Below are 25,052 nucleotides of genomic sequence, written 5' to 3'. Positions count from 1 at the left end.
TCTCAAAGAAATCAGGGGCAAGCTGCACGTGTGTTTAGCGCGCCGCGCGCGCACATTTAGCCGTTTTTAGCGGCTCAGGAGCCCACAGAGACGGTGTGTGTGTCACTCACTCTGGTTAATCCAACAGGGAGCCGGCTCCGAGAGCTGTTTCTTTAGCGACTGACACATCACTACATCATTCCCTTTCCTAATGTGCTGAAGAACGGTCAGGAGCGCAGGCGGAGTATTTAGCTAACCTGCAGGAAATGTCGACGACAGTTATCCAGAAAGTAGCTAAGGGTTACCAGAGATGTTTCTGAGGTGTTCGCTAGGTACTTTTAAGATTTAAAAAGTTATGAAGTGGGTCTGAAAAGCTGTTAGAAACAGCGTCAAAGTCGCTAAGTTGGCAACACTGTGGGAGGAGCGCTTCATTTGCAACTCAGGGCAGTGCAAGTGGGAGGAGCAAATAATTGGCTTGTTTTGTTTTTATAATCGTTCAAAACATTTCATTCGAAATATATTTCTATGTCGATGTTCAGAATACGACACCTGATAGTCTGAAAAAAAAATACCTAATTTGGAAAAAATAATACCTCTGAGACCAAATTTAACACTTTTAATGGCCTTAAATTTGATTATTTTTATTTATCACTTGTTAATACTTTTTAAAAACCCGCGGACACCCTGACATGATACGGTGGCTGGTAAGGGTCACCGCGCCTACACCGCAGCCATGGTAACCCACAGAGATAATATATATTTTTAAAAACAAGACGGTTATTATTATTGTCAACTTTTTTACCGGGGTTTACCGCTACACCGGTTACCGTGACAACCCTATTCTGTAATAGTTCCTTTACTATTGTGATCAAAACTATTTAATCTCAATTCTGAGGCTGCTCTGTAAATTGTTTTCAAATAAACAACACACATAGCAACTTCTGATCAATTCATATTAATTTCAGATTTAAAATAATGTATTGATGTAAACCACACCCACTAATTTCCAAATAATAATTAGTAAGAGGTGCATTCATCTGTGTATGTCCTTTGATCTGCATTAGTGATGTTTTCAGCACCAGAACAATGAAGCAAAGAAACAGATTCCTGAGTTTATGTTAGTAATTTTAATTATTAGATGCAGCTGACCTGTTCTATTTTTCTCTAAAATGAGATCAAATCAGTGCTTCTATGGGTTGTCTCCTCTCTGCACTAGAAAAATGTACTTTATCAAGATGGCGCCTGTGCTTGGCTTCGCCGCGGTCACCGGCAAACTTTTCTCCACTAACCTCCTCTTTTCCACCTTGCTCCTGTCTGCGATCCTCTTCAGTAGTGTCTCTGCTACCATCTCCTATGATCGCCAGACTCTTTTGTCCTTCCGTTCGTTCACAATCGCCCAAGATGCACCGAGGATGTACCATCCTGTTTGTTTACCTGAGCGGCGTACCGGCCCGGAAGCAATCGACGATCCAGAGCTGCGCACCTCCTCTAGCGATGTTTGTCCGGTCCCGGGAAAACGTCGGAGGAAAAGAGGTAAACGAGCAGGAATCCAGGTGAGAATAAGACTTCTCTTAAAGCGTGGTTTATCTGGTAAACATCGGCGCGATCTTCTAGCTTCTTGTCCTTTGTTTGGTGACCTGAGCACTACTTCCGCATTTCCGCCAGGCCGCGTTGCAGCGCGGTTCATCCGTCCAAGTTTTTTAAGGTTGGTTTATCCTCATTCCTCAGTGGTTTCTCCTGTTCCCTCCATAAGTGGCTTTTATAAACACCGTGGATCTAACCCTGCTAATTTACGTCCACTAACTCCAGCTGTTTCTGTAGTTTCTGATTCCTCCTCACTCAGTATGGCTCTATTAAATTCCCGCTCTGTTAGCAATAAGACCTTCTTGCTCAATGATCTAATTCTGTCTAAAACCGTGGATTTTCTGTTTCTGACTGAAGTTTGGCAGCAAACTTCTGATTATTCTGGTCTGATTGAACTCTGCCCGAGTGGTTATTCTTTTCTGAGCCAGCCCCAGGGTTCTGGTCGTGGTGGAGGTCTAGCTGTTGTTTTCAGAGACCATCTTCCATGTAGCTCTACAACCTCTGGTCACTTTGCTTCCTTTGAACTGCAGCTGATTAAAGTCGGGCGTAAAGACCCGTTCTACTGTGCTGTGGTCTATCGTCCACCTGGTCCAAACAGTTCTTTCCTTCAGGAGTTTAGTGACTTTCTATCCTCCACTGTGAAGCTGTCCAAACTGGTGGTTGTTGGTGACTTTAACATCCACGTTGATGATCCCTCTGATCACTTTGCCATGAATTTCTCCAGCCTCATGGACACCTTCGGCTTTACCCAGCATGTTTCTGGCCCCACACACACCAGGGGGCACACTCTAGACCTTGTTTTTACCCTGAGTCTAAATGCTGACAGTGTTTGTCCTGAGGATGTTTCTGTGTCCCCACCTCCTGCTCGCCGTCTGGTTAGTTCTCGTTTTCTTAATGAGAGCACAGCTAGCAATTTTTCTACTTCTTTTGATCCACCCTGTTCTTCTGATAACGACCCAGATTCCTTAACATCTCAGTTTAACGAGCACTGCCTCTCCATTCTGGACAACATCTGTCCTGTCAGAACCAGATCAGTTCCTGCAGTGAACCCTACTCCCTGGTTTAATGACAGCCTTCGCAGCCTGAAGCGCCAATGCAGAAAAATTGAGCTTTTGTGGAAGAAAACCCATCTCCACGCCCATCTGCTGCACCTAAAGGATCTTCTGACATCCTTTAACTCTGCAGTCAGAGACACTAGGGTTTCCTATTTCTCCAACCTGGTGTCCCAGAGCAAAGGGAACCCCAAGGTGCTGTTTAACACCATCAGCAGCATCGTCTCTCCTGCCTCTCCTACAGCCTCCATCCACTCTGTTACAGACTGTGAGAACTTTCTGTCTTTCTTTGTGGACAAAGTCAATAAGGTTAGATCTAGCATCTCTCCTTCAGCCTTATCGCTGCCTCTCCTGACTCCAACCAGACCCATCATCCTAGATAGCTTTGCTCCTGTTTCTCTGCCTGAGTTTACCAAACTAGTTAACTCTGTGAGGACCTCTGCATGCCCCCTCAACATCTTACCCTCATCTTTGTTTAAAAGTGCTTTTCAGTCCATCGGTCCCAGCGTGCTCTCTATAATTAATGCTTCTCTGGTTTCTGGTCAGGTCCCTGCTTACTTTAAGAACGCTGTAATCCACCCACTTCTTAAAAAACCGAGTCTCGACCCCTCTCTCCATAGCAGCTTCAGACCCATCTCTAAACTTCCGTTCATCTCCAAGATCTTGGAAAAGGTTGTAGCTAAACAACTCACAGCTGCTCTTGATGAACATAACATCTATGATAGCTTCCAGTCAGGTTTTCGTAGAGCTCATTTTACTGAAACAGCTCTTCTTAGGGTCTCTAATGACCTTCTGACTCACAGTGATGCAGGGGACTGTTCTGTTCTGGTCCTGCTGGACCTGACTGCAGCCTTTGACACTGTTGACCATCACCTGCTACTGGAGAGGCTGAGAGACTGGGTAGGCCTATCAGGACCTAATCTGGAGTGGTTCTTCTCTTATCTTTCTGAGCGCTCCTTTTCTGTGGCCGTCTCCAAGTTTAGGTCCTCCACCACCTCTCTTACCCATGGTGTCCCACAAGGTTCTGTGCTGGGGCCTCATCTCTTCCTCCTCTATCTGCTTCCTCTTCAGCACATCCTGAGCTCCTTCAAAGGAATCTCCTACCATCTTTATGCAGATGACATCCAACTGTACATCTCCTTTAAGCCCCATGAGATGTCTAAGCTGCAGCTGTTACACACCTGCTTAGACTCTATCAAAGCCTGGATGGCTGGGAACTTTCTACAGCTGAATGAAAATAAGACTGAGATCCTCATCTGTGCCCCAGACAAGCTGGTTCCCAAAGTCAGAGACTCTCTTTGTCAGCTTGCTTCCCACACCAAACCTTCCGTCAGGAATCTTGGTGTGACCTTTGACCCAGCTCTCACCCTGGATTCTCATGTCAGTTCTCTTGTTCGCTCTTCCTTCTTCCATCTCAGGAACATTGCTAAGCTGAGTCCCATTCTGTCCCGCTCTGAACTTGAGACAGTTCTCCACACCTTCATCTCCTCACGCTTAGACTACTGTAACTCTCTTTTCACGTGTCTGAGCAGAACCTCCCTGAACCGTCTACAGGTGGTTCAGAATGCCTGTGCTCGGCTTCTGACCAAGTCCTCCAAATATATCCACATCACCCCGCTTCTCCTCCAGCTTCACTGGTTGCCAGTCAACTCCAGGGTTCATTTCAAGATCCTGGTTCTGGTCTATAGGGCCTTACATGGACAAGCACCATCTTACATTGGTGATCTTCTTAGTCCCTACACCCCCAGAAGGTCCCTGAGGTCCAGTGATCAAAGCCTACTGGTTGTGCAGCGCACCAGGCTAAAGACCAAAGGTGACAGATCATTTGCTGCTGTGGCCCCCAGACTCTGGAACTCTCTCCCCCTGAGCCTGAGATCAGTGGACTCAGTGGTCTCTTTCAAAAAGCAGCTGAAGTCTAACCTGTTCAAGCTGGCTTTTGTATGACCTTCTTCACCACTCTCTTTATTCTGCTCTCCCCACCTATTCCACCTTCCTCAGGATCCACTGATTTCCCTCTTTCCCATTCACTCTCTCTCTTTCTTTACATTTTTTTCTTTTAAATCGCAATAGCTTATTCTTGCTCATTTTAAACATATTTTTAAACATTTTCGAAATGCTTTTTTATATTTTTACAATTTTTATATTTTTGTTTTTGTGAAGCGCCTCGTGATTTTTATCTTGAGAGGCGCTATAGAAATGATATTTTCTTCTTTTCTTCTTTATTATAATGTTCACTGTAATGCATCTTGATGTTCTTAACAATAAGTTAAATCAAAGATATTGGTCAATACTGCCAAATATGTAAATTTGGGTTTCAGTCATTTTTATACTGGCTTAAAAATACTTCATTAAGTCTACTAAGCAGGGGTGTAGAAGGTGTTTAATAGGGCCAGCCCAGTAATGATCTTGGACCTAAATAAAGGGGGGCAGAAGGAGATGTTTTTCCAGACGCCAAGAAAAGTTAAATGCCAACCCCCCCTGCAAAGTGTGTCACTGAGAGTTTAAAACAAAAATTATTCTTGTGCAAATATTGGTGTATTCACCTTTAATACTAGTTATTAAAATGCAGCAGTTGCTGGATTGGTGCAGTTCAAGGTGGAGTGCATCAAATTAAACAATAATAACATAAAGGTGAGACGTGTCATACACCCCCTTACTCCCCTTAAAAAAACTATTTGGATCAAAACGAGTCACATGACCACAATACTTGGCTTCACAAATCATTCATTGGAGAGATCTATTCACTCTAAAACTTCAAGGTTCTACAACAGTCTGTGAATGAGTGAATGACTGTGATGTAAAACGCTTTGGGGGGGGTTTAGAACCCCAGTAGTGCTAAACATATACAGATCATTATTTTAAAGATTGAACCTCATTCTCATAATTTCACTGTAATGTCCCACCATAATGTAACCCATAGGGCTGTAGCGAAGCCTCGATGACGTCGACGGCTCGATTCTAAAAAATTTGTCAATGTCAGATCCGGTAGTCGACACACCACTCCCACTTGTTGCATCCCCAGGAGTTTGTAAATAGAGGAGGAATCTGCCTGTTTTTCCTCTAGTTCGCCCTCTTCTCCACCTTCACTAACATCTCCACCAAATACCGAAGACCCGGAACAATGTCTGTCCGCTACTAGATTCCTTTCCTGTTTTGCCCGCCTTCGTCTCCCGGCAACAGACAACAACTTCCGGGGTCAGATGCGCTGCTCCGTCTCTACCGCAGATGTAGAACATCACCGGGAGCGTTTTTCCCTTCATAAAGGAGCTTCTTTCAGACATTAGGAGAGCTGTTTTGGTGGTAGCAGTCTCTCCTCCGTGCTGGTCTGTTTGCTGCTGGGTGTTTTTGGTTTATTTAAACTTGGTAACTTGAATTTAACGTTGGTAAAGCTACTGTTAGCATTTTCACTAACAGCTTCTTGCGTTGGGATAAGCTGTTACGTTTTGGTTTAGAGTTCATCTTTTTTGTGGTGCAGATCTCCCTTTTATTACATTTAGAGTGTCGTGGGTTTTTCAGTTTAGTTTAAAATATCACCTTGAGTTTGGTTTAACTGCCCAGTTTAGAGTTTGGACCTTTGGAGATTCTTATTTTGGTCCAGAACCCTGTAATCTTTGCCCAGTGGGGCATCCCTACTTATTTGTACTTTGTTTTAATTCCCCACAGGCAGAATTAGTTTTATTATTCCCAACCTGTGGATGGAAAGATTTATGTTTTTTTTGTAGTTGTAAATAAACCTGATCATCATTTTAACTTTTAAATCCCGTTATTGTCCCTTCCTTTTTGCACAAGAGCCAAACTCCCCAGGAAGGGTCGTAACACCACTCGCCTCACGCACATAAGTGACCAAAACAAAGCAGCATGGAGACACTCCGTCTCCAACCAGCTCTCAGGCACTCCCAAGTTCTACATGTCACCAGAACATAACCAACCGCAACACAATAAAAGCAGTGTTATACAAAATAGAAAGTCTGTAGTTTATTCTCTTACAGCAACAATTCAATTTTTTTTTGAGGAATTTATTAGAGATTTTTTGGTTTTTATTAACTGTGCAATAGAAAAATAATCATTAGATTAATTGTCTAAATAGTAATTAGAATAGTCGACTATTCGATAAAATAATCGTCAGAATAATAGTTTTAAAAAGAATCGTTAAACCCCAGCCCTAGTAACCCAGTAGATAAAACGCCTTAATTTTATTTTATGTATCAGCTTACTTCCATGCTTTAATTTTGGAAAATATTTTTAGTCTGAAAAGATAGAAGTGTAATTCCTTAGTTTGTTCCTGATTCCGGTTGGCGCTCCCGTCGAGTTAAACTAGCCCTCTCATTTGTTGAGAGTGGCGTTAGTCCCGCCTTCCTACAAGGTGAGCGAGTCAGGCGCCGTTTTTTGCTCTTTGGAGAGCTGGAGGAAGATTGCAGAGGAGCCGCACTGAACCATATTTCAGGGGATTGAGTCGAGCCGTATATACCTTTTATTGGGTGAGTCGCTATACAGAACAGAAGTTTAAGAGTATTTGAGTTTTCTAGACGGCTAATTTAGGTTATGTGTTATAGTGGGATGCGTGGAGCCCACGCTAGAGAGACCAGGTGGCTGTGCTGGCGCTTCAAGCACGCTAATACCTCATCTTGGTGAGTTAACGCCATGTGCTCGCTAAGCTTTGCTAGCAACCTGCTAACTAAAGCTAAATGACTTTGGCCAGCCACGAGTTCATTTTAATGGATGTTAATGGTAATTCTGCTAACAGAAGGGAACAAATAATTATTTTTGTTTTATTTTTCCAAATGAATGTGAATATTGTGGATCTTAAACGTCAATTTTGTTGATTATCATGTTGTTATTGTGTAATTTTTGTATTACTCTATGGTTACATGCTAATCATAATCCTTGTTAAAAAACTGGTTAAAAACTGAAGAAAAAAAAAATTCAAACTATTAGTTACGTGAGTTAAAAACTGTTTCATGTATTGCCAAAATGTATTTTGAGAAAAGAAATGTACATGCATGTAAATTGTTACTATGGTAATGTGAAGGACGAAGAAAGAAAAGATTGTAAAAGCTATAGCTGTGAGAATAAGATATGAGAATTTTATTTAGCTGTAAACAATAATTGCATTATTGTTGTGCAGGCTAGGTTTTTATGCTCGGTACGGGACTGAAGTGGATTGGAGTCCTGGATTCTCTCCGGATGGAGATGGCGAGCCTGTGCCCGAACTGAACTGAATCCCGATCAGGAGAACATCATTCTTCTATACTGAGCCAACATTCCAGTGGTAACCACTCAGACCACTGAACCCGAGTTTTACAAGACCGAGGAGACTCTTTTTGACTAGACTACGACCAAATAGAAGACTGACTTTGAGCTCAACCTGACTAGGTTTACTGATATAGGGGGAAAGGCCTAATTGTTTAATTATATGTCTATCGCAGCTGCTGTATTTTTTGTTCTATTTTCATATTTCTATGTAAAATTCCAAATCTGGTGCAACTGTGTTTTTTTGCTCATTCTTTGGATCCAGCTATTCCATTTCCCACTCACTGGTCATTTGTAAGGTAATCCTGTTGGACCTAGAGTCTGGCCTATTTATTATTATTATTTGAATAAGTGGTAACTTAATCTGACGCCAGGGTTACAATAGACTGACAATATATTCAATCATCCACCAGTACCTGTGTCCATGCTGTCCAGGTCCAGGTGGTGAAGAACACACGATGAATCAGTCCCAGCTGATGGATGATCCTGAAGTGGTAGCAGGTTTTCTTTAGCCGTGTTTAGCTAACAGCTGCAATAGAAACAAAGCAGGAGAGCTGATTAAGATGCTGCTTCAGAACAACGCAGGAGATTAAAGATCCAACGCTTTGGTTCTGGCCAAAGGAACAGCAGCAGATCCAGAGGGCAGGAAGTCTAGAGAAAAGCTTTTCTCACCCACAACCTGATTCTGGAGCTCCGATTGTCACGAAGACCGCAGAATATCTTCTCTGGTTCTGGAAAGAACTCCACCAAGTTGTTGAGGAGGAGAAGAAAGTTTCCACAGCCTGGTGAGAAGATTTCTGCAGCAGCAGCAGTTAGTCGCTTTAGCTGATCAACTCTCCCAGAGACTGAAGTGAAGACATTTTTACTGCAGAGCCTCAAATTTTGTCCTCGCACACCAGAACAACAAGCTAGCTCTGCTAGCAGCTTCCGGTTTCTACTTCGTCTGTTGGTCGATGACCAGCGTAAAGGTGCACTAGCGCCACCTGCTGGAGCAGAATAAAACCCACCTGGCTCTCATACATAACTTCCGCTGGTGGTTTTTTAGACAAAATAGTTGTCGTAATGTTTTTTGTCCCTCTCTCCAAAAGCACCTAGCTGCTTACAGGCTTACATAAGAATCAATATTTACAGTTGAATTCTGAGCATGTCAAAAAAGGCAGGTGTACAAACAGAAACAATAATATTAAAGGCAGGGTCCGTAAGATGACACCGTCAAGGTGAGGAGGAGGAGATTTTTAAATTTGAACGGCTGTTGCTCACTCCCCCGCCCTTCCTGAAAGAGCCGAAAGCCACACCTCCTAATGTGCACGTTTAGGAATAGCCAAGTCTATGGCGTTTAAAGTGTGCCACAACCCGTGCACGCGCATTGGGTCCACAGCGCGCGTGTGAACGGGACTCGCGAGCGAAAATATACATGGCAGCGCGCGCGTGAACGGGACTCGCGAGCGAAAATATACATGGCGAGAGGTCATTTGTGCACTGAGAGGGAGCAAACTGTGTCTGTGAGCGCACAAGGATGTGCACAAGTGACAAACCTGCGTGCGCGCGTTGCCAACGAGCACACGGCAGAGGAAAACGTGCGCGCGCGGCAGCCTCTGCGCGCTCGGTTTCTGACTCCTGCTCGCTCGGCTGTGAGGAGTTTTGGCACTCTGGAGGCGTGGTCAGTGGCAGATCTTCCCTGTCCTCTGATTGGTTAGTTTACCCCGCACTTTACTCTCTACCTATCTGTATAAAAAATCTGAGATTCAGCAGTTGCTGTCATAGCTCAGCTGGGAGAGCGGGTGACTCTCACTCTGGAGGATCCAGGTTCGAGTCCAGCCAAGGAACATAGAGTTGATGTCATATTATTCTTTCCTAATTCCTGTGATATTATTTTACAGTTGTGACCGTTCAACTGTCATTAAACGTCCGAATGTTTGCTGGGCAGTGTTTTAAAAAGTGCACATAAGCTAGATGGTTTTAACCAGGTAAAAATAGACTTGTGGGTGTAGGTATGTTCAAGTTTAAAAAGTTCTTGCCTCATTAATGTATTGTTTGTTTTTTTCAGCATTTAATTGACAAATTATCCTTTCAAATAATTAATTGATGAGTTACATAATTGTCCATTTAGAATTGTTGAATGGACTGAGTCAAGTTTGGTGCACTTTATATATTTCAAAACATGTTTTTTTTTATTTTAATTATGCATATAAATGATTTTAATGTTAATTTATTGAAATATTTCTATTTTTTCATTACCTCACCCTTGTTTTGACAAAAACAAGACCTTGCTGGATAATATCACGGAGAAACTATTTGTTCACAGTACATGGCTCAGTGAGGATCTGTGTACCAAAGGAGGAGATACTCAGAAATCTGTCTGCAGATTGTTACAACCCAGACTGGAAGTGGTGGGCTGTAATAAGAAAGGAGACCAAACAGAGGAGTGGGGGGTTCAACAACTGATTTATTTAACCAAAGTAAGGATTTACTAAAGCAATCATTTATATGCATAATTAAAATAAAAAAAAACATGTTTTGAAATATATAAAGTGCACCAAACTTGACTCAGTCCATTCAACAATTCTAAATGGACAATTATGTAACTCATCAATTAATTATTTGAAAGGATAATTTGTCAATTAAATGCTGAAAAAAATAAACAATACATTAATGAGGCAAGAACTTTTTAAACTTGAACATACCTACACCCACAAGTCTATTTTTACCTGGTTAAAACCATCTAGCTTATGTGCACTTTTTAAAACACTGCCCAGCAAACATTCAGACGTTTAATGACAGTTGAACGGTCACAACTGTAAAATAATATCACAGGAATTAGGAAAGAATAATATGTCATCAGCTCTATGTTCCTTGGCCGGACTTGAACCTGGATCCTCCAGAGTGAGAGTCACCCGCTTTGCCAGCTGAGCTATGACAGCAACTGCTGAATCTCAGATTTTTTTATATAGATAGGTAGAGAGTAAAGTGCGGGGTAAACTAACCAATCAGAGGACAGGGAAGATCTGCCACAGACCACGCCTCCAGAGTGCCAAAACTCCTCACAGCCGAGCGAGCAGGAGTCAGAAACCGAGCGCGCAGAGGCTGCCGAGCGCGCAGAGAGGCTGCCGCGCGCGCACGTTTTCCTCTGCCGTGTGCTCGTTGGCAACGCGCGCACGCAGGTTTGTCACTTGTGCACATCCTTGTGCGCTCACAGACACAGTTTGCTCCCTCTCAGTGCACAAATGACCTCTCGCCATGTATATTTTCGCTCGCGAGTCCCGTTCACGCGCGCGCTGCCATGTATATTTTCGCTCGCGAGTCCCGTTCACACGCGCGCTGTGGACCCAATCCGCGTGCACGGGTTGTGACACGGGTCTGACGCGATACAAGTCAACAGGAAGGATGCTTATGAGTACGGGTCCTCGCCGGTCTAGCAAGACCGGGGGTGTGTCCGAATCCACGGGAAAGATGCTTGTAAGAGTGCGATGACGTCACAGCGCAGCGACGAGTACTGTCCGAATTCCAAGAATACTCATTCTCACGTCCTCAAACGCGGCCTCGCTCCGCCCACATTTCGAGGACGGGTCTGTTGTATCCTCACAGAACAAGGCTATCCCAGCATGCTTTGCGCGCCGGCTGTGGATTTTCAACAGGCAGAGAAAGTGGGGAGAGCTACGAAGTTTTATTTATTTATTTTTACCGTGTCCTGTCTGGCTGTGAAGCAAGCAGAATTGATGTCTGAATGCTGGTGACAAGCCTTACAGATTTACTCTCAGGTGGAGCATCAAAGCGTTTGCTTTTAATGTCAGGCCTGATACTTAAAACTTTATTGTTATTGTTGTTGAATGCATTGTAATTCCGACCAGACACGGTTCAGAGGTGAAAGAGAAAGGAAAAGAAAAGGTGGGGAGAGAGGAGGGGGGGGGGGGGGGGGGTTCCACAAAAATAAACAATGAACAAGAGTCTGCTTCTAGACCTGCAGAAAAAGACAAAAAAGCAAAAGGACAAAAAAAGGGACACAACAACAACACAACAAGATCTAGCTATCACTGCGTCAACTTGATGAAAAAAATATATAATCAACATTGCTTAACTGAAGAATCACGATAATAAATCACAGTGCATTAAGTGCCCACCATAGTCTTAAGACCTGTGTTTAACGTGCCCAAGCCCATACTTTTGAGAGCACCATGTGAGCACCTGTGTGTGTACACGCGCTTGTTTATTTAAGGTTTCTCTATAGGAGCGTCCAACAGAGAGTGTGAGGGACCACAGATCTGCCCCACAAAGATGCGCAGGAGACGGGGGGAGCTCCAAGTCCCAGAGATCCAGGCGCTGCCCCAGAACACAGGAACCCCAAGGAGACTGCAACCAGAAAGGCCCCCGCCCCCCTCGAGAGGCACAGAGGATCTCCCCGGGGGGTCACAACCAGCAGCCGGCAGAGTCCTGGGAGACATCAGCGGCAAGCCCACAGGCCCGCCCGCAGCCTCCCACCCCCTAAGCCGGCTGAGCCCGGGACCCAGCGACCCGGGACCCAGGGGCGACCACCCCCGCTGGGGACCCAGCAGAGCCCAGGGATCCAGACCCCACCAGGCAGCCACCGGGATTGACCAGGCAGGCGCCAAAGATCTTAAACCCCCTGACCCGGGAGCCACGAACACCCAGGCAGACCATGGCACAACCCCTCACACCAGGTGTGGCAGGGGGAGGGGGGACAAAGATCTATATCATCAAGAGAAGTTCCAGGAGAGGGGAGGAGTCAAAGGCCCCACCTGACATATACAGTCATACACAAACACAGTCACACACTCCCTCCCTCATGCTCACACATGCACATACAACCCAAGACTTACAAAAATGCACGCCGGACACCCACTCATGCTCCCCATACACACCCTATTCACTCTGGTCCCGGTGCTGCTGCACATTGGGTACAACCATCACCGGTAACCAGAGTTTGACCCTTTCTGCTGGGGTGCTGATGAGCAGGCTCCCCCGCCCAACGCTGAGCACAGCAACCCACCACCCCAGACCCCAACCAGACGGCCAGATCTCCCTCCTAGCCTCCAGCCCCAGGAAGCCTAGCGACAACAGAGGTGGCTAAGACCCCTAGTCTCCCTCCGCCTGCTCCAATATAGTGTTGTGTGATCATGAGGTGTATTCCATGGCTGTGGTGAGTGGGCAGTAAGGGCATCATCTGACCTATGCCAGCTGATGCCACCGCACCACCCCACTTACACCCTCAGCCAGCAGTGTCTAAGTGCGGTTTAAAATTGGAAGTGGGTACCGGCACTCGGGAGGAGGCTGAAATATCCCCCTGCCAAATGCCGTTGAATGTGCTCACTCCCAAGGCCCTAAGTGTGTGTTTGTGTGGAATGTCGTCAGTGGAAGTGTATAAGGTGCAAATAAAATTGGGGGGCAGGTTGCCACAGGAATGCGGACATGGGGTCCATACCCGCACTCCCTGGCTTGCCTACCCCCCAAGGTCCTATGTGTATGTTTGTGTGATGATGTGAGGGAGCAGGAGGAGAGAAATATGCGGGGATGGGGAGGAGTTTGTTAAGAGCTAGCCATAGAAACCTTAAAAGCTTAAAGCGGTTCAGTTCATAGACATTTTTCGTTTGTATATTTGTTTTTAAAATTACATTTTAGGCAGAAATCAGCCAGAAAGAGTTTGTATCGCGGGTCCCAGTTATTCCCGTGTGTGTGTGTGTGTGTGTGTGTGTGTGTGTGTGTGTGGCGAATTAAACTTGTCATTTGTTTTAAGGACAACGGAGCAAAGAAGCGTTTTTATTAAGCTTAGAGGTAATGAGTGAAGCTGTTTACACACAACCACAGAAGTTCTTCTGTGAAAAGTAGTTTGTAGACGTGTCTTGCAACATTTAATCTGGATCAACTGGGCCAAAACTGTAACTATAAGAATTTTTTTATGTGTGACTCAGCGAATACAATTTGTGTACTTGTACCAAAAATTCTGAATAGGTGAAGCAGTCGTTTTGTATCTGTGAATGATAGAAATTTTCTCTGTGATTTGAAGTCACCAGATTTGAGACACAAATATTTTTGCACCATATCTTTTGGATATACTGGGGCGAAACTGTAACTGTAGATTTTTTTCATGTGTGGCTCAAAATGTGCAAATTTGTGTACTTGTACCTATGATTTTGAGTAAGTGTAGCTTTTGTTTTCTACCTGTGATAAAAAGACAAATGTTATTGCACCACATTTACCTTAAAGACAGAAAGAAAACAAACTTTTATATAGTGCATCTCAAGAAAAAAATCACGAGGCGCTTTGCTGCTAAATGAAATGTCCGGGACCTTCCTTGACATCATCCTAAAATTATTCTTTTATTTTATTTTTATTACTTGTTTTATTAGTATTTTTTTTTCATCCTACGATTCTAAATGACACTTCTGGAAATAGATGGACGTGACTTTAGGCTCCCTTTGTAGCGGTCACACATTATAGCGTGACGACTGCAAATTAATTATGACCAATAAGATGTGATGATTCCATATAAATATGAAATATAAACCTGATTAATCTTTGAATGTTTAATCAGAAGATTATAGTTACTTTTACTTGTTCAGGGATCATGAACACACTTTGTATTAATTCAGACAGAGTCAGGTACATAGTTAAAAAGGAATTTTATTTTTCTCTGGAGTTGCTCTGGGTGAGAGGCGGAGGGCTGGGGTTGGCATTTTGTTAGCCCCAAGACTCTCTGCCTGTGTGTTGGGGTTTACCCCGGGGGACGAGAGGGTAGCTTCCCTGCGCCTTCGGGTCAGGGAACGGGTCCTGACTGTTGTTTGTGCTTATGGGCCAAATATCATTTCAGAGTACCCACCTTTTTGGAGTCCCTGGGACGAGTGCTAGATAGTGCTCCATCAGGGGACTCCACTGTCCTGCTGGGGGACTTCAATGCTCAAGTGGGCAATGACAGCATGACCTGGAGGGGTGTGATTGGGAGGAACGGCCCGCCTGATCTGAACTCGAGTGGTGTTTCATTATTGGACTTGTGTGCAAGCCGCAGTTTGGCCATAAAAAACACCATGTTCGAACATAAGGATGCCCATCGGTACACTTGGTACAAGGGCAGCCTAGGTCGCGGGTCGATGATAGACTTTAAAGTCGTATCATCTGACCTGCGGCCGTATGTTTTGGACACCCGAGTGAAGAGAGGAGCGGAGCTGTCAACTGATCACCACCTGGTGGTGAGTTGAATCAGATGGCAGGGGAAGATGCCACGTACACCTGGCAGACCCAAATGCATAGTGAGGGTCTGCTGGGAAGGCCTGGCAGAAGAACCTGTCAAGACGGTTTTCAACTCCCACCTCCGGCAGAGCTTTGACCGCGTCCCGAGAGCAGTGGGGGACATTTCGTTCTGGCCGTGGAACTGTGGACCAGCTCTATACCCTTGCAAGGGTGATGGAGGGGGCATGGGTGTTTGCCCAACCAATCCACATGTGTTTTGTGGATTTGGAGAAGGCTTATGACCGTGTCCTCAGGGGCACCCTGTGGGGGACGCTCCAGGAGTATGGGGTGGGTGGCTTTCTAAGGGCCATTCAGTCCCTTTACCAGAGGAGCGTGAGTTTGGTCCGCATAGCCGGTAGTAAGTCGGACCTGTTCCCGGTGAGGGATGGACTCCGCCAGGGCTGCCCTTTGTCACCGGTTCTGTTCATTACCTTTATGGACAGAATTTCTAGGCGCAGCCATGGTGTGGAGTGTGTCGAGTGTGGTGGCAGGAGAATCTCGTCTCTGCTTTTTGCGGATATGTTGTCCTCCTAGCTTCATCCAGCTCTGACCTTCAGCTCTTGCAGGGTAGGTTCGCGGCTGAGTGTGAAGCGGCTGGGATGAGGATCAGCACCTCCAAATCTGATACCATGGTTCTCGACCGGACATAGGCGTCATTTTAACCGGGGACGCCGGGGACATGTCCCCGGCAAAATTTGTGATTGGCAGCTGTGTCCCCCCCACTTTCAAAAAAGCCTGCTGATGAGGATTTTTGTTTTACCAGCTCAGATCTTATACCAGGGGTCGGCAACCTGTTCCCATCAAAGAGCCATTATTACCCGTTTCCCACAGTAAAGAAAACACTGCAGCAGCCGCAGCGTTGTGGGCGGGGCCTAGCCTCAGACAGCAGAGAGCTGCTCACATCAGGTGACAGCAGCCAGTACCGGTCGCTCGCATGGGCGTCGCACCCGTGGGGGATTCAACACCCACACTTTTCCAGCTGTTTTGCTCACCTCCACACCAGTCTGGTTTCTCTACGTCACACTCACTTGTTTGCCTCATCTCCTTCTTCACCTCCCACTTGCCGATGTCGGGTTTCCAGGAGAGCAGGAGAGGGAGGGATGGAAGAGCTCGACTGAATTCATAATTTTACATCTTGACATTAGCTGTACAAAGTCTGAGTTTGATCAAGTGAAGAACAATAATTTGCAGAGGTTTATAACAGGCGCAGCGCCAGGTTTTCATTTTTGGGTTGGCCACGGTAATTCTGGACGGACCTTAATAAGCAGCGACTTAAGTGAAGCAGGCAGGACGCGCTAGAAAATTTCGTTTAAAAAGACGTCATAAATGTTTTACCCCGTCATTTTTATTTCTAAAATATGAAGTAAAAACTCCCAATTTATTTTTCATTCATTTGTCATTAATATGTAGTCTACACCCGTGCGTTAAGTGGACCATCTTCCAGTAAAAGCAAAGCTCCCAGCCCACCTCTCCAAATGCGTAAAATGTGCACCACAGCCATTAGGCGTGCCGCGCGCACCATCAGCTACGTCAGCCCAGACAAGAGCAGAGCAAATAGAGACAGAATAGAGGATAATTGTGTCTGGATGTGGATGGAGATTACATTTTACAGCAGCCTGATCATCATTTAAATACGTAAACCATCACCTGTCTTCTAGTCCACGCTATCAGCATTATTTTAATTGGTGTGTGTGTGTGTGTGTGTGTTTTCCACTTCAAACACTGGTCTAACCAACCAGACCAGCATGTCCAGTACCATATTAATGTTACAATTAAACAGTTTCACTTCATGTAGGCTAGGAACGTTTCACCTGCCGTGGCCCGACCGCTTCTGCTCCACATAAACTTTGTGCATAATCAAATGTCTCTACGCGTCATGAGTGTCCATATTAGAGACGGGAACAAGCGCTATTCAGCCAAAGTTTCATAATTTCATAAAAGGAACATTTTTCCAAGTGACACGTCCCTCAGAGAGACCGGGTTTCCAGACCGCTTCAGTGGGAGGAAATCTCATCGCATGCACCGTGGTTCTGCGCTGCGCTGCCAACCCCTCTACAGATCTTCAGCTCACTGTCCACCGTGGGCGCTGAACACAGTGTCCAGTATAAAGCTCTGATGTTCTGATGGGAATCGAGTTACCTCTGCGATGTGCGTATTAAAATGTCAGCTCATCCATGCGCATCAGTGTGCGTCGGGGTAATTCTTTCAAAACAACCAACATCCTTGAGTTTATCCGTCAAAATAAACAGTCAAATGGAAATATCTGTAACCTGCCATTTAACTGTTTTGCCTTCTTGTGAAGATTGCTGCAAAGAGAAACAATTAAACTTGATTAACCCCAGGGCCACGCCCACTGCACTGTACTGACTGTAAAATGAGGGGGAGACGATATAATCGGATCCTTTTCTTTTCAACATGGTTTAATGTAAAGTTTCATTCAGTACAAACTTTAGTTACACCAATCTAACGAGACAGAGCCTGGATTTGTATTCTGAACAGTTTAAACATGTTTAAAACGGAGACATGCGTGACGCGTCTAAACTTTGCACCTGCTCCGCTATTATGGAAATTAAACTAACAGGATGAATAACATGAAATTATTTTAGGCACAGACAACATCCCCCACACTTTTGAAAATCTTGCAACGCGCCTGGTCGCTCGTGTACGTCAAAGTTATCTTTCATAAGAGGATAATCAATAAAACGATTTATATAACATGGATCCAGAAGTTGTAGCCCGTCTCTGCCTTCAATTTTTGGTATTTTTCACCCTGTTGGTGGTTTTACTGAGCAGGTGCCACTTTTGTCATACGTTTTTTTTAAAAACATGTTTAGACTGTTCAGAATACAAATCCAGGCTCTCTGAACCAGAGTGCATGCGGGAAGGTTCCTCCCACTGAAGCGAGTGTTTTCCAAACCCTGTCTCTCAGAGACTTGTCACTTAGAAAATGTTCCCTGATTATGAAACATTGGCTGAATAGTGCTTGTTCCTGTCTCCAATGTGGCGACGCATCCAGGAGCCGTCTGAGAAGAAGCCCAGAATCTGACATCCTCCAGCTCAGGAAGCGCATATGATTACGCACAAGCGTGACGCGTCAACCCGTTCTCACAGTAAGACCGGGTTGGACCTGTTCAGGTTTACGCAGACAACCTTTACATTTAGAATTAGCTTACAGATGTAAAATTAATGCAGTAAAATATAAAGCATTTTATTTAAATATCCATTCATTATTTTACAAGCACAGAGAGCCGCATCAGATGGATGGAAGAGCCGCATGCGGCTACAGAGCCGCCGACCCCTGTGCTAGCCTATATTGTCCCCAGCAATTTTTAAACCCCACTCAAGTGTATGGTTATTGTCCCCAGCAATTCTGAAAACAAACTGACGCCCTTGCGACCGGAAAAGGGTGGCTTGCCAACTCCGGGTCGGGAGAGAGGTCCTACCTCAAGTGGAGGAGTTTAAGTATCTTGGGGTCTTGTTCACGAGTGAGGGTAGGAGGGATCGGGAGATCGACAGGCGGATTGGTTCGGCGTCTGCAGTGATGCGGACGCTGAGCCGATCTGTCGTGGTGAAGAGGGAGCTGAGCCAGAAAGCCAAGCTCTCGATTTACCGGTCGATCTACGTCCCAATCCTCACCTATGGTCATGAGCTTAGGGTAATGACCGAAAGAACGAGATCGCGGATACAAACGGCCAAAATGAGTTTCAATCAATCAATCAAAGCTTTATTTATAAAGCGCCTTCTGCAACCCTGTCAGGAAGCCCAAAGCGCTGAACATGGTTCAGTTGAAGGTAAATATACTGAATAAATCAAAAATAAAAGCAATTCAAATTACAAAATACAAACTACAAAATAGGTGAAACATTCTGGTACAGGACAAATGTGTAAAACAATGGATTGAGTGAACCAATGAAAACTGTGAAATAAATTCAACATAAAAGAGGGCCAAAATCAAACATGTTCTGGAAACGCCAAGCAGAGGAGGTGTGTTTTTAGGAGACTCTTAAAGGCTGGCAGAGATGGGGACAGCCTAACTGAGGGTGGCAACTGGTTCCAGAGTGACGGTGCTAGGACTGAGAAAGCCCGGTCCCCGCGAGTACGACACCTAGAACGAGGGACAGCGAGCAGGCCTTGGTCAGAGGAGCGCAGAGCGCGTGATGGGCAGTGTCTGTTCAGGAGTGTGGCTAGATAGGGGGGACCACCACCCTGGAAGAAATGATAAACAAAGACGAGGATTTTGAATTGTGAGCGATAGCAAACCGGAAGCCAGTGTAGGGAGGCCAGAACCAGACTGATGTGGTCCCAATTCCTGGTCCCAGTCAGGAACCTGGCTGTGCTGTTCTGCACAACCTGTAGGCGACGCAGTGATGACTGACACAACCCTGCATAGAGAGAGTTGCAGTAGTCAAGCCTAGAAATTACAAAGGCATGCAGTACCCGCTCCAGGTGGGCTCTCGACAGCATATGCTTGATTTTTGCAAGGCGTCTCAGGTGAAAGAAACTGGACCGGATCACAGAATTGATGTGAGCATCAAATTTAAGTCCAGCATCAAGTTTCATCCCCAAACTGGTAACAACTGGTTTTGAGTAGGGAGAAAGAGGGCCAAGATCAACATAACGATCCACATTCCTGCTGTTGGGGTGAAAAACAATGAGCTCTGTCTTTCCCTCATTCAGATGTAGAACGTTGGCCATTAGCCAAGACTTCACCTCGTTAAGACAGGACACAAAGGACTGGATAGAGTGACCTTTCTCCTGACACAATGGAGAGTAAATCTGGCAATCGTCAGCATAGAGATGGAATGATAGGCCATGTTTACGAAAGACTGACCCCAGAGGTAGCAGATAAATGGCAAACAAAAGAGGACCAAGGATCGAACCCTGCGGGACCCCCAGCGGAGCCCCTCCCAAGATAAAAACATCACCCACTTTAACGCAGAATGTCCTGTTGTGGAGATACGATCTAAACCAGTCCAGAGAAGACCCTATGATCCCAACCCATCGTTCCAAGCGATCGAGTAGAATCGCGTGGTCAACTGTGTCGAAGGCTGCTGTCAGGTCTAACAACAGAAGCACCACAGATGTACCCTGATCAAGTGATAGATAGATGTCATTTAGGACCCTCAGTAGAGCTGACTCTGTGCTATGGCCAGACCTGAACCCTGATTGAAAAATCTCGAACAGATCAGAGTCAGCTAAATGTGAGACCAGCTGCTGATAAACGACTTTCTCAAGCAGTTTTGATGTAAAAGGCAGGGTAGAGATAGGCCTGTAATTTGCGATCACAGAGACATCAGCACCGGGTTTCTTCAGGGTTGGTCGAATAACTGCTGCTTTCAAAGCTGCTGGGACAACACCTGTGCTGAGGCTCCGATTGATAATCTGACCAAGTGATGGGCCAAGACACGGAAAGGCAGCCGTCCAGAGACGAGGCGGCAGAACGTCAAGGGGAGAGCCAGATGGCTTCTGCCTCGCAAAAAGCATACTCAGCTCAGAGTATGAAACAGTATTGAGGGAGCTCAGGGTGGGCGGTGATGGAAGAACTGGAACAGGGTCAATAGAGTTACCAGAAATTGCTGCTGTAATGCCTGATACTTTATGAACAAAGTATCTGTGAAAATCTTCAGTTTCCAGCAGCTGTAGGAGACATGGAGCTAGGCTCTTGATACACCAGAACAGAATTAAGTGTTTTGTAGAGAATCCTGGGATTCTTGGAGTTAGTTTCGATGATGTCTGCAAAATAGGCCGTTCTGGCAGCCCTCACAGCATCCTGAAAAGCAACCAGTGATGTTTTGAACAACTCACGCGAGACCTGTAGGCCATCCTTTTTCCACTTTCTCTCAGAGGCTCTACACGCCCGCCTACAAGCCTGTGTGACATCAGAGAGCCAAGGCTCCCTCCTAGGCCTAGACTTGCAAAGCTTGAGAGAGGCAACCACGTACAGGACCTGATTACAAAGTACATCAAAGTGTTGTGAATAGTGATCAATGTTAGACGGATCTGGGTTAAAGGTCTCTAACCTTACGGACATACAGTCCACAAACTTTGAAATAGTTTCTGCATCCAGGGCTCTGAACCTAGTAGCTGGAGTTTCACACACAGGGACAGGACATGGCAACGTAACATCACTGAGTATAGGAGAGTGGTCAGAGAACACAGGAGGCAAAGTCACAAGGTTCATGACAGGGAGACCAAAAGAGAGAACCAGGTCCAGGGTGTGACCCTTGGCATGAGTTGGGGACGATACCCATTGAGTCAAATTGAATGAATCTAGCAAATTCAAAAAACCTTTAGCAAGCACATTGTCAGGACAGCAGACATGGATGTTAAAATCACCAAAAAATAGGACATAGTCATATTTTAGGATGCAGTCTGCCACAAGATAACAGAAATCATTAAGGAAGTTAGAGTCAGTCTTTGGAGGGCAATAAATCAGCACAACGAGCAGGCGGGGGAAATGCACAGTTCAAATAAGCACAGTTCAAAGGAAGAAAATGACATGGTGGTTGTAAGCTGTTTACAAGGAAAGCTGGATTTAAAAACAGCAACCTTATGGGTACATGTGTATCCACAGAGCTCAAAGAAGGCTTCTGCCCGGTGTGGACTCTCATGTGTGTGTTTAAACTTGCCTTATGGGTACATCTGTATTCGCAGAGCTCACAGGCAAAAGGCTTCTCTCCTGTGTGGACTCTCATGTGACCATTTAAACGTGACTTTTGGGTACATCTGTATCCACAGAGCTCACAGGCAAAAGGCTTCTCTCCTGTGTGGACTTTCATGTGTGTGTTTAAATATGCCTTTTGGGTACATCTGTATCCACAGAGCTCACAGGCAAAAGGCTTCTCTCCTGTGTGGACTCTCATGTGACCATTTAAACGTGACTTTTGGGTACATCTGTATCCACAGAGCTCACAGGCAAAAGGCTTCTCTCTTGTGTGGACTTTCATGTGATAGTTTAAACTATATTTATGACTAAATCTTTCTCCACAGACCTCACAAGCAAAAGGCTTCTCTCCTGTGTGGACTCTCATGTGCGTGTTTAAATTATTTTTTTGGCGAAATCTTTGTCTACAGAGCTCACAGGCAAAAGGCTTCTGCCCGGTGTGGACTCTCATGTGTGTGTTTAAACTTGCCTTTTGGGTACATCTGTATCCACACAGCTCACAGGCAAACGGCTTCTCTCCTGTATGGACTCTCATGTGTGCGTTTAAATTTGACTTATGGGTACATCTGTATTCACAGAGCTCACAGGCAAAAGGCTTCTCTCCTGTGTGGACTCTCATGTGATCATTGAAATGTGACTTATGGGTACATCTGTATCCACAGAGCTCACAGGCAAAAGGCTTTTCTCCTGTGTGGACTCTCATGTGTTTGTTTAAATAATGTTTATGGCTAAATCTTTTCCCACAGAGCTCACAGGCAAAAGGCTTCTCTCCTGTGTGGACTTTCATGTGTGTGTTTAAATTTGCCTTTTGGGTACATCTGTATCCACAGAGCTCACAGGCAAAAGGCTTCTCTCCTGTGTGGACTCTCATGTGATCATTTAAATGTGACTTTTTGGTACATCTGTATCCACAGAGCTCACAGGCAAAAGGCTTCGCTCCTGTGTGGACTTTCATGTGATAGTTTAAACTATATTTATGACCAAATCTTTGTCCACAGACCTCACAAGCAAAAGGCTTCTCCCCTGTGTGGACTCTCATGTGATCATTTAAATGTGACTTATGGGTACATCTGTATCCACAGAGCTCACAGGCAAAAGGCTTCTCTCCTGTGTGGACTCTCATGTGTTTGTTTAAACTTGCCTTATGGGTACAGCTGTATTCGCAGAACTCACAGGCAAAAGGCTTCTCTCCTGTGTGAACTCTCATGTGTTTGTTTAAATGATGTATATGGCTAAATCTTTTCCCACAGAGCTCACAGGCAAAAGGCTTCTCTCCTGTGTGGACTTTCATGTGACGGGATAAACTGGACTTTTGGCTAAATCTTTTTCCACAGTCATCACAACTAAATGATTTTGGTTCTTTCTGGACTTTTCTACATGAGCCTCCATGTTGCTTCTCTTTCACACATTTTGTATAAACCGAACACTCTGAAGACTTTACTGCTGAATGACTTGTCACTCTCACATGTTCCTGAAGAGACCACTGGTGGAGGAACCGTATACCACAAACAGGGCAGCTAAATGATTTGTTGATGGTCTTAATATCTGACTCCGAAGACTTGTTCTCATTACAGCCATGGTCTCTGTTTCCAGTTTCAGGCCCAGAGTTTGAAGGCTCAGAGTCTAGATTCACATCATCTTCATCTTCTCCACTAACTTCAATCTCTGAAGAACCGGATGTCTTTTCATTAGGGTCCAGATATAGGTTCTTGATAGTTTCTGCTCCTCCACCAACTTTTGCTGTCATCTGCCCAGCCAAGCTGCTGGTTGGGACACCTCCGTCTTTCATTTGATGGTTGTGGAAATGTAAGAGCAGAGGTTTCTCATCTGTCTCTTCTCTCTTCCTTGAAACTGCAGTGAACCAAGCAGAAATATATAAAAGAAAAATATTCAGTAAAAAGAGAAGACAAAAGACCTAGGTGTGTTGTTACAATCAGTAATATACATAACCAATGTTGGTAAACACATGACTTTTTATGGTAATGCATTACTTTAACAAATAACTATGAATCTAATGAGTTGGTTTTAAGTCCAGACATCACTATGCGATTGGTAGAAGGAAAAAAATGCTATCTGCAAATTCTGATTAATGCCTGTCAGAGCCGGTCAAACCAGCCGTCCGTCGCTGCTACTGTGGAGCCTAGAGATACCCTGACAGCAGCCTCGCGTCGGCCTCTCCCTTCCGTTCCCTAACACTGTAGGCACGCAGCAGCAAAAATGTAAACAAAAAAATCTGCCAAATCTTTACTCCGTGAGAGTGTTGTAAAGTTTGTATCCTACAACGAAATCACGGCGCGAAGCATCAACACTCGTCTGTATCCCATAAAATAATAATGAGCATCATGGTTCTAGATCAGCAGCTTGTGATGACAGTTAGTTCTGCTCACTGGGTCAGCTGACCTTAATCCACAAGATGGCTCATATGGCACTAGAATTTCAGATAAAGAGCTAGAAGTAAGGCCACTTAAACATTTGTAGGCCAGAACCAAAATCTTAAATTGAACACAGAACTGAACTGGGATCCAATGCAGAGAGGCAACAACTGCAATGATATGATCAAATCGACCAGTGCCAGCTTAAAGATGGGCTGCAGCATTTTGAACTAGCTACAGCCTAGCAATACATCCATGATCAACATTAGGGCGGCACGATATTCGTAAAACCTGCGATATTCGATAACAGTGCTTAATATTGCGATATCGATATTACTCACGATAAATGAACAAATACTAAAGTATGCAGTATTGATGTCGTCTGGCGTGTGACGTCTGCTCTGGGTTCAAAGCAAACCAAAACTCATGCATGAATCCCATTACAACATAACATTTTTATTGCAAAAATATGCAGCTGCACCTGCTACTGTATTAGCAGCAAAACAACAAACTGCATGCATGCAGTTTCTCAGTGATTTTAAAACATCACCTCCACCATAAAACTTTTTCTGATGCTCCAAATACATAAAAACATCCCTTACCAGGGTTTTTTGAATAAATAAAAAAATCAGAAAATAAGTTTAAATGTTAAATAATAGTTAACATCACTTAAATGCAACAGCAAATTCTCTCATTGCTACGGAACATTTTCTCCACTTATGTGGTTATTATATGAGGCTGTTGCTGTAATTGGAATGTGAATGGTGTTGGGCCAAACTAGGAGAATATTAAGATTTTCTGAGGGAAAGAGAAAAACAATTGTCTATCTTTCAGAAGAGGAACTGACAAAAAAAAATTACATGGAAAATATGTGAAAACGTTTGTTTTTATCCCCAAATTGAACGAGTTTAC

General features: G+C 44.7%; 2 protein-coding genes across 3 annotated transcripts in view; both read right to left on the bottom strand.

Moving 5' to 3' along the window:
- LOC139066180 (uncharacterized) overlaps positions 1-9,336 on the bottom strand; it is a 28,634-nt gene extending 19,298 nt beyond the window's left edge. The window contains exons 1-2 of one of the 2 annotated variants that reach the window (XM_070548364.1): positions 8,538-9,336; positions 8,282-8,394 (exon numbers count right to left, since the gene is read on the bottom strand). In XM_070548364.1, coding sequence (XP_070404465.1) covers positions 8,282-8,291 — 10 coding nt within the window. In that variant the 5' untranslated portion in view covers positions 8,292-8,394; positions 8,538-9,336. The remainder of the gene's footprint in view (positions 1-8,281; positions 8,395-8,537) is intronic. The other variant, XM_070548365.1, reaches the window with a different exon arrangement.
- A 12,177-nt stretch (positions 9,337-21,513) lies between these two features.
- The window catches only part of LOC139061542 (zinc finger protein 665-like), a 103,125-nt gene continuing 99,586 nt past the window's right edge, over positions 21,514-25,052 (bottom strand). The window contains exon 5 of the mRNA XM_070548171.1: positions 21,514-23,619. Coding sequence (XP_070404272.1) covers positions 21,515-23,619 — 2,105 coding nt within the window. The 3' untranslated portion in view covers position 21,514. The remainder of the gene's footprint in view (positions 23,620-25,052) is intronic.

The sequence above is a fragment of the Nothobranchius furzeri genome, chromosome 2, assembly GCF_043380555.1.
Source record: "Nothobranchius furzeri strain GRZ-AD chromosome 2, NfurGRZ-RIMD1, whole genome shotgun sequence".
Taxonomy (NCBI): Eukaryota; Metazoa; Chordata; class Actinopteri; order Cyprinodontiformes; family Nothobranchiidae; genus Nothobranchius; species Nothobranchius furzeri.
This window is presented reverse-complemented; position numbering and strand designations above follow the sequence as displayed.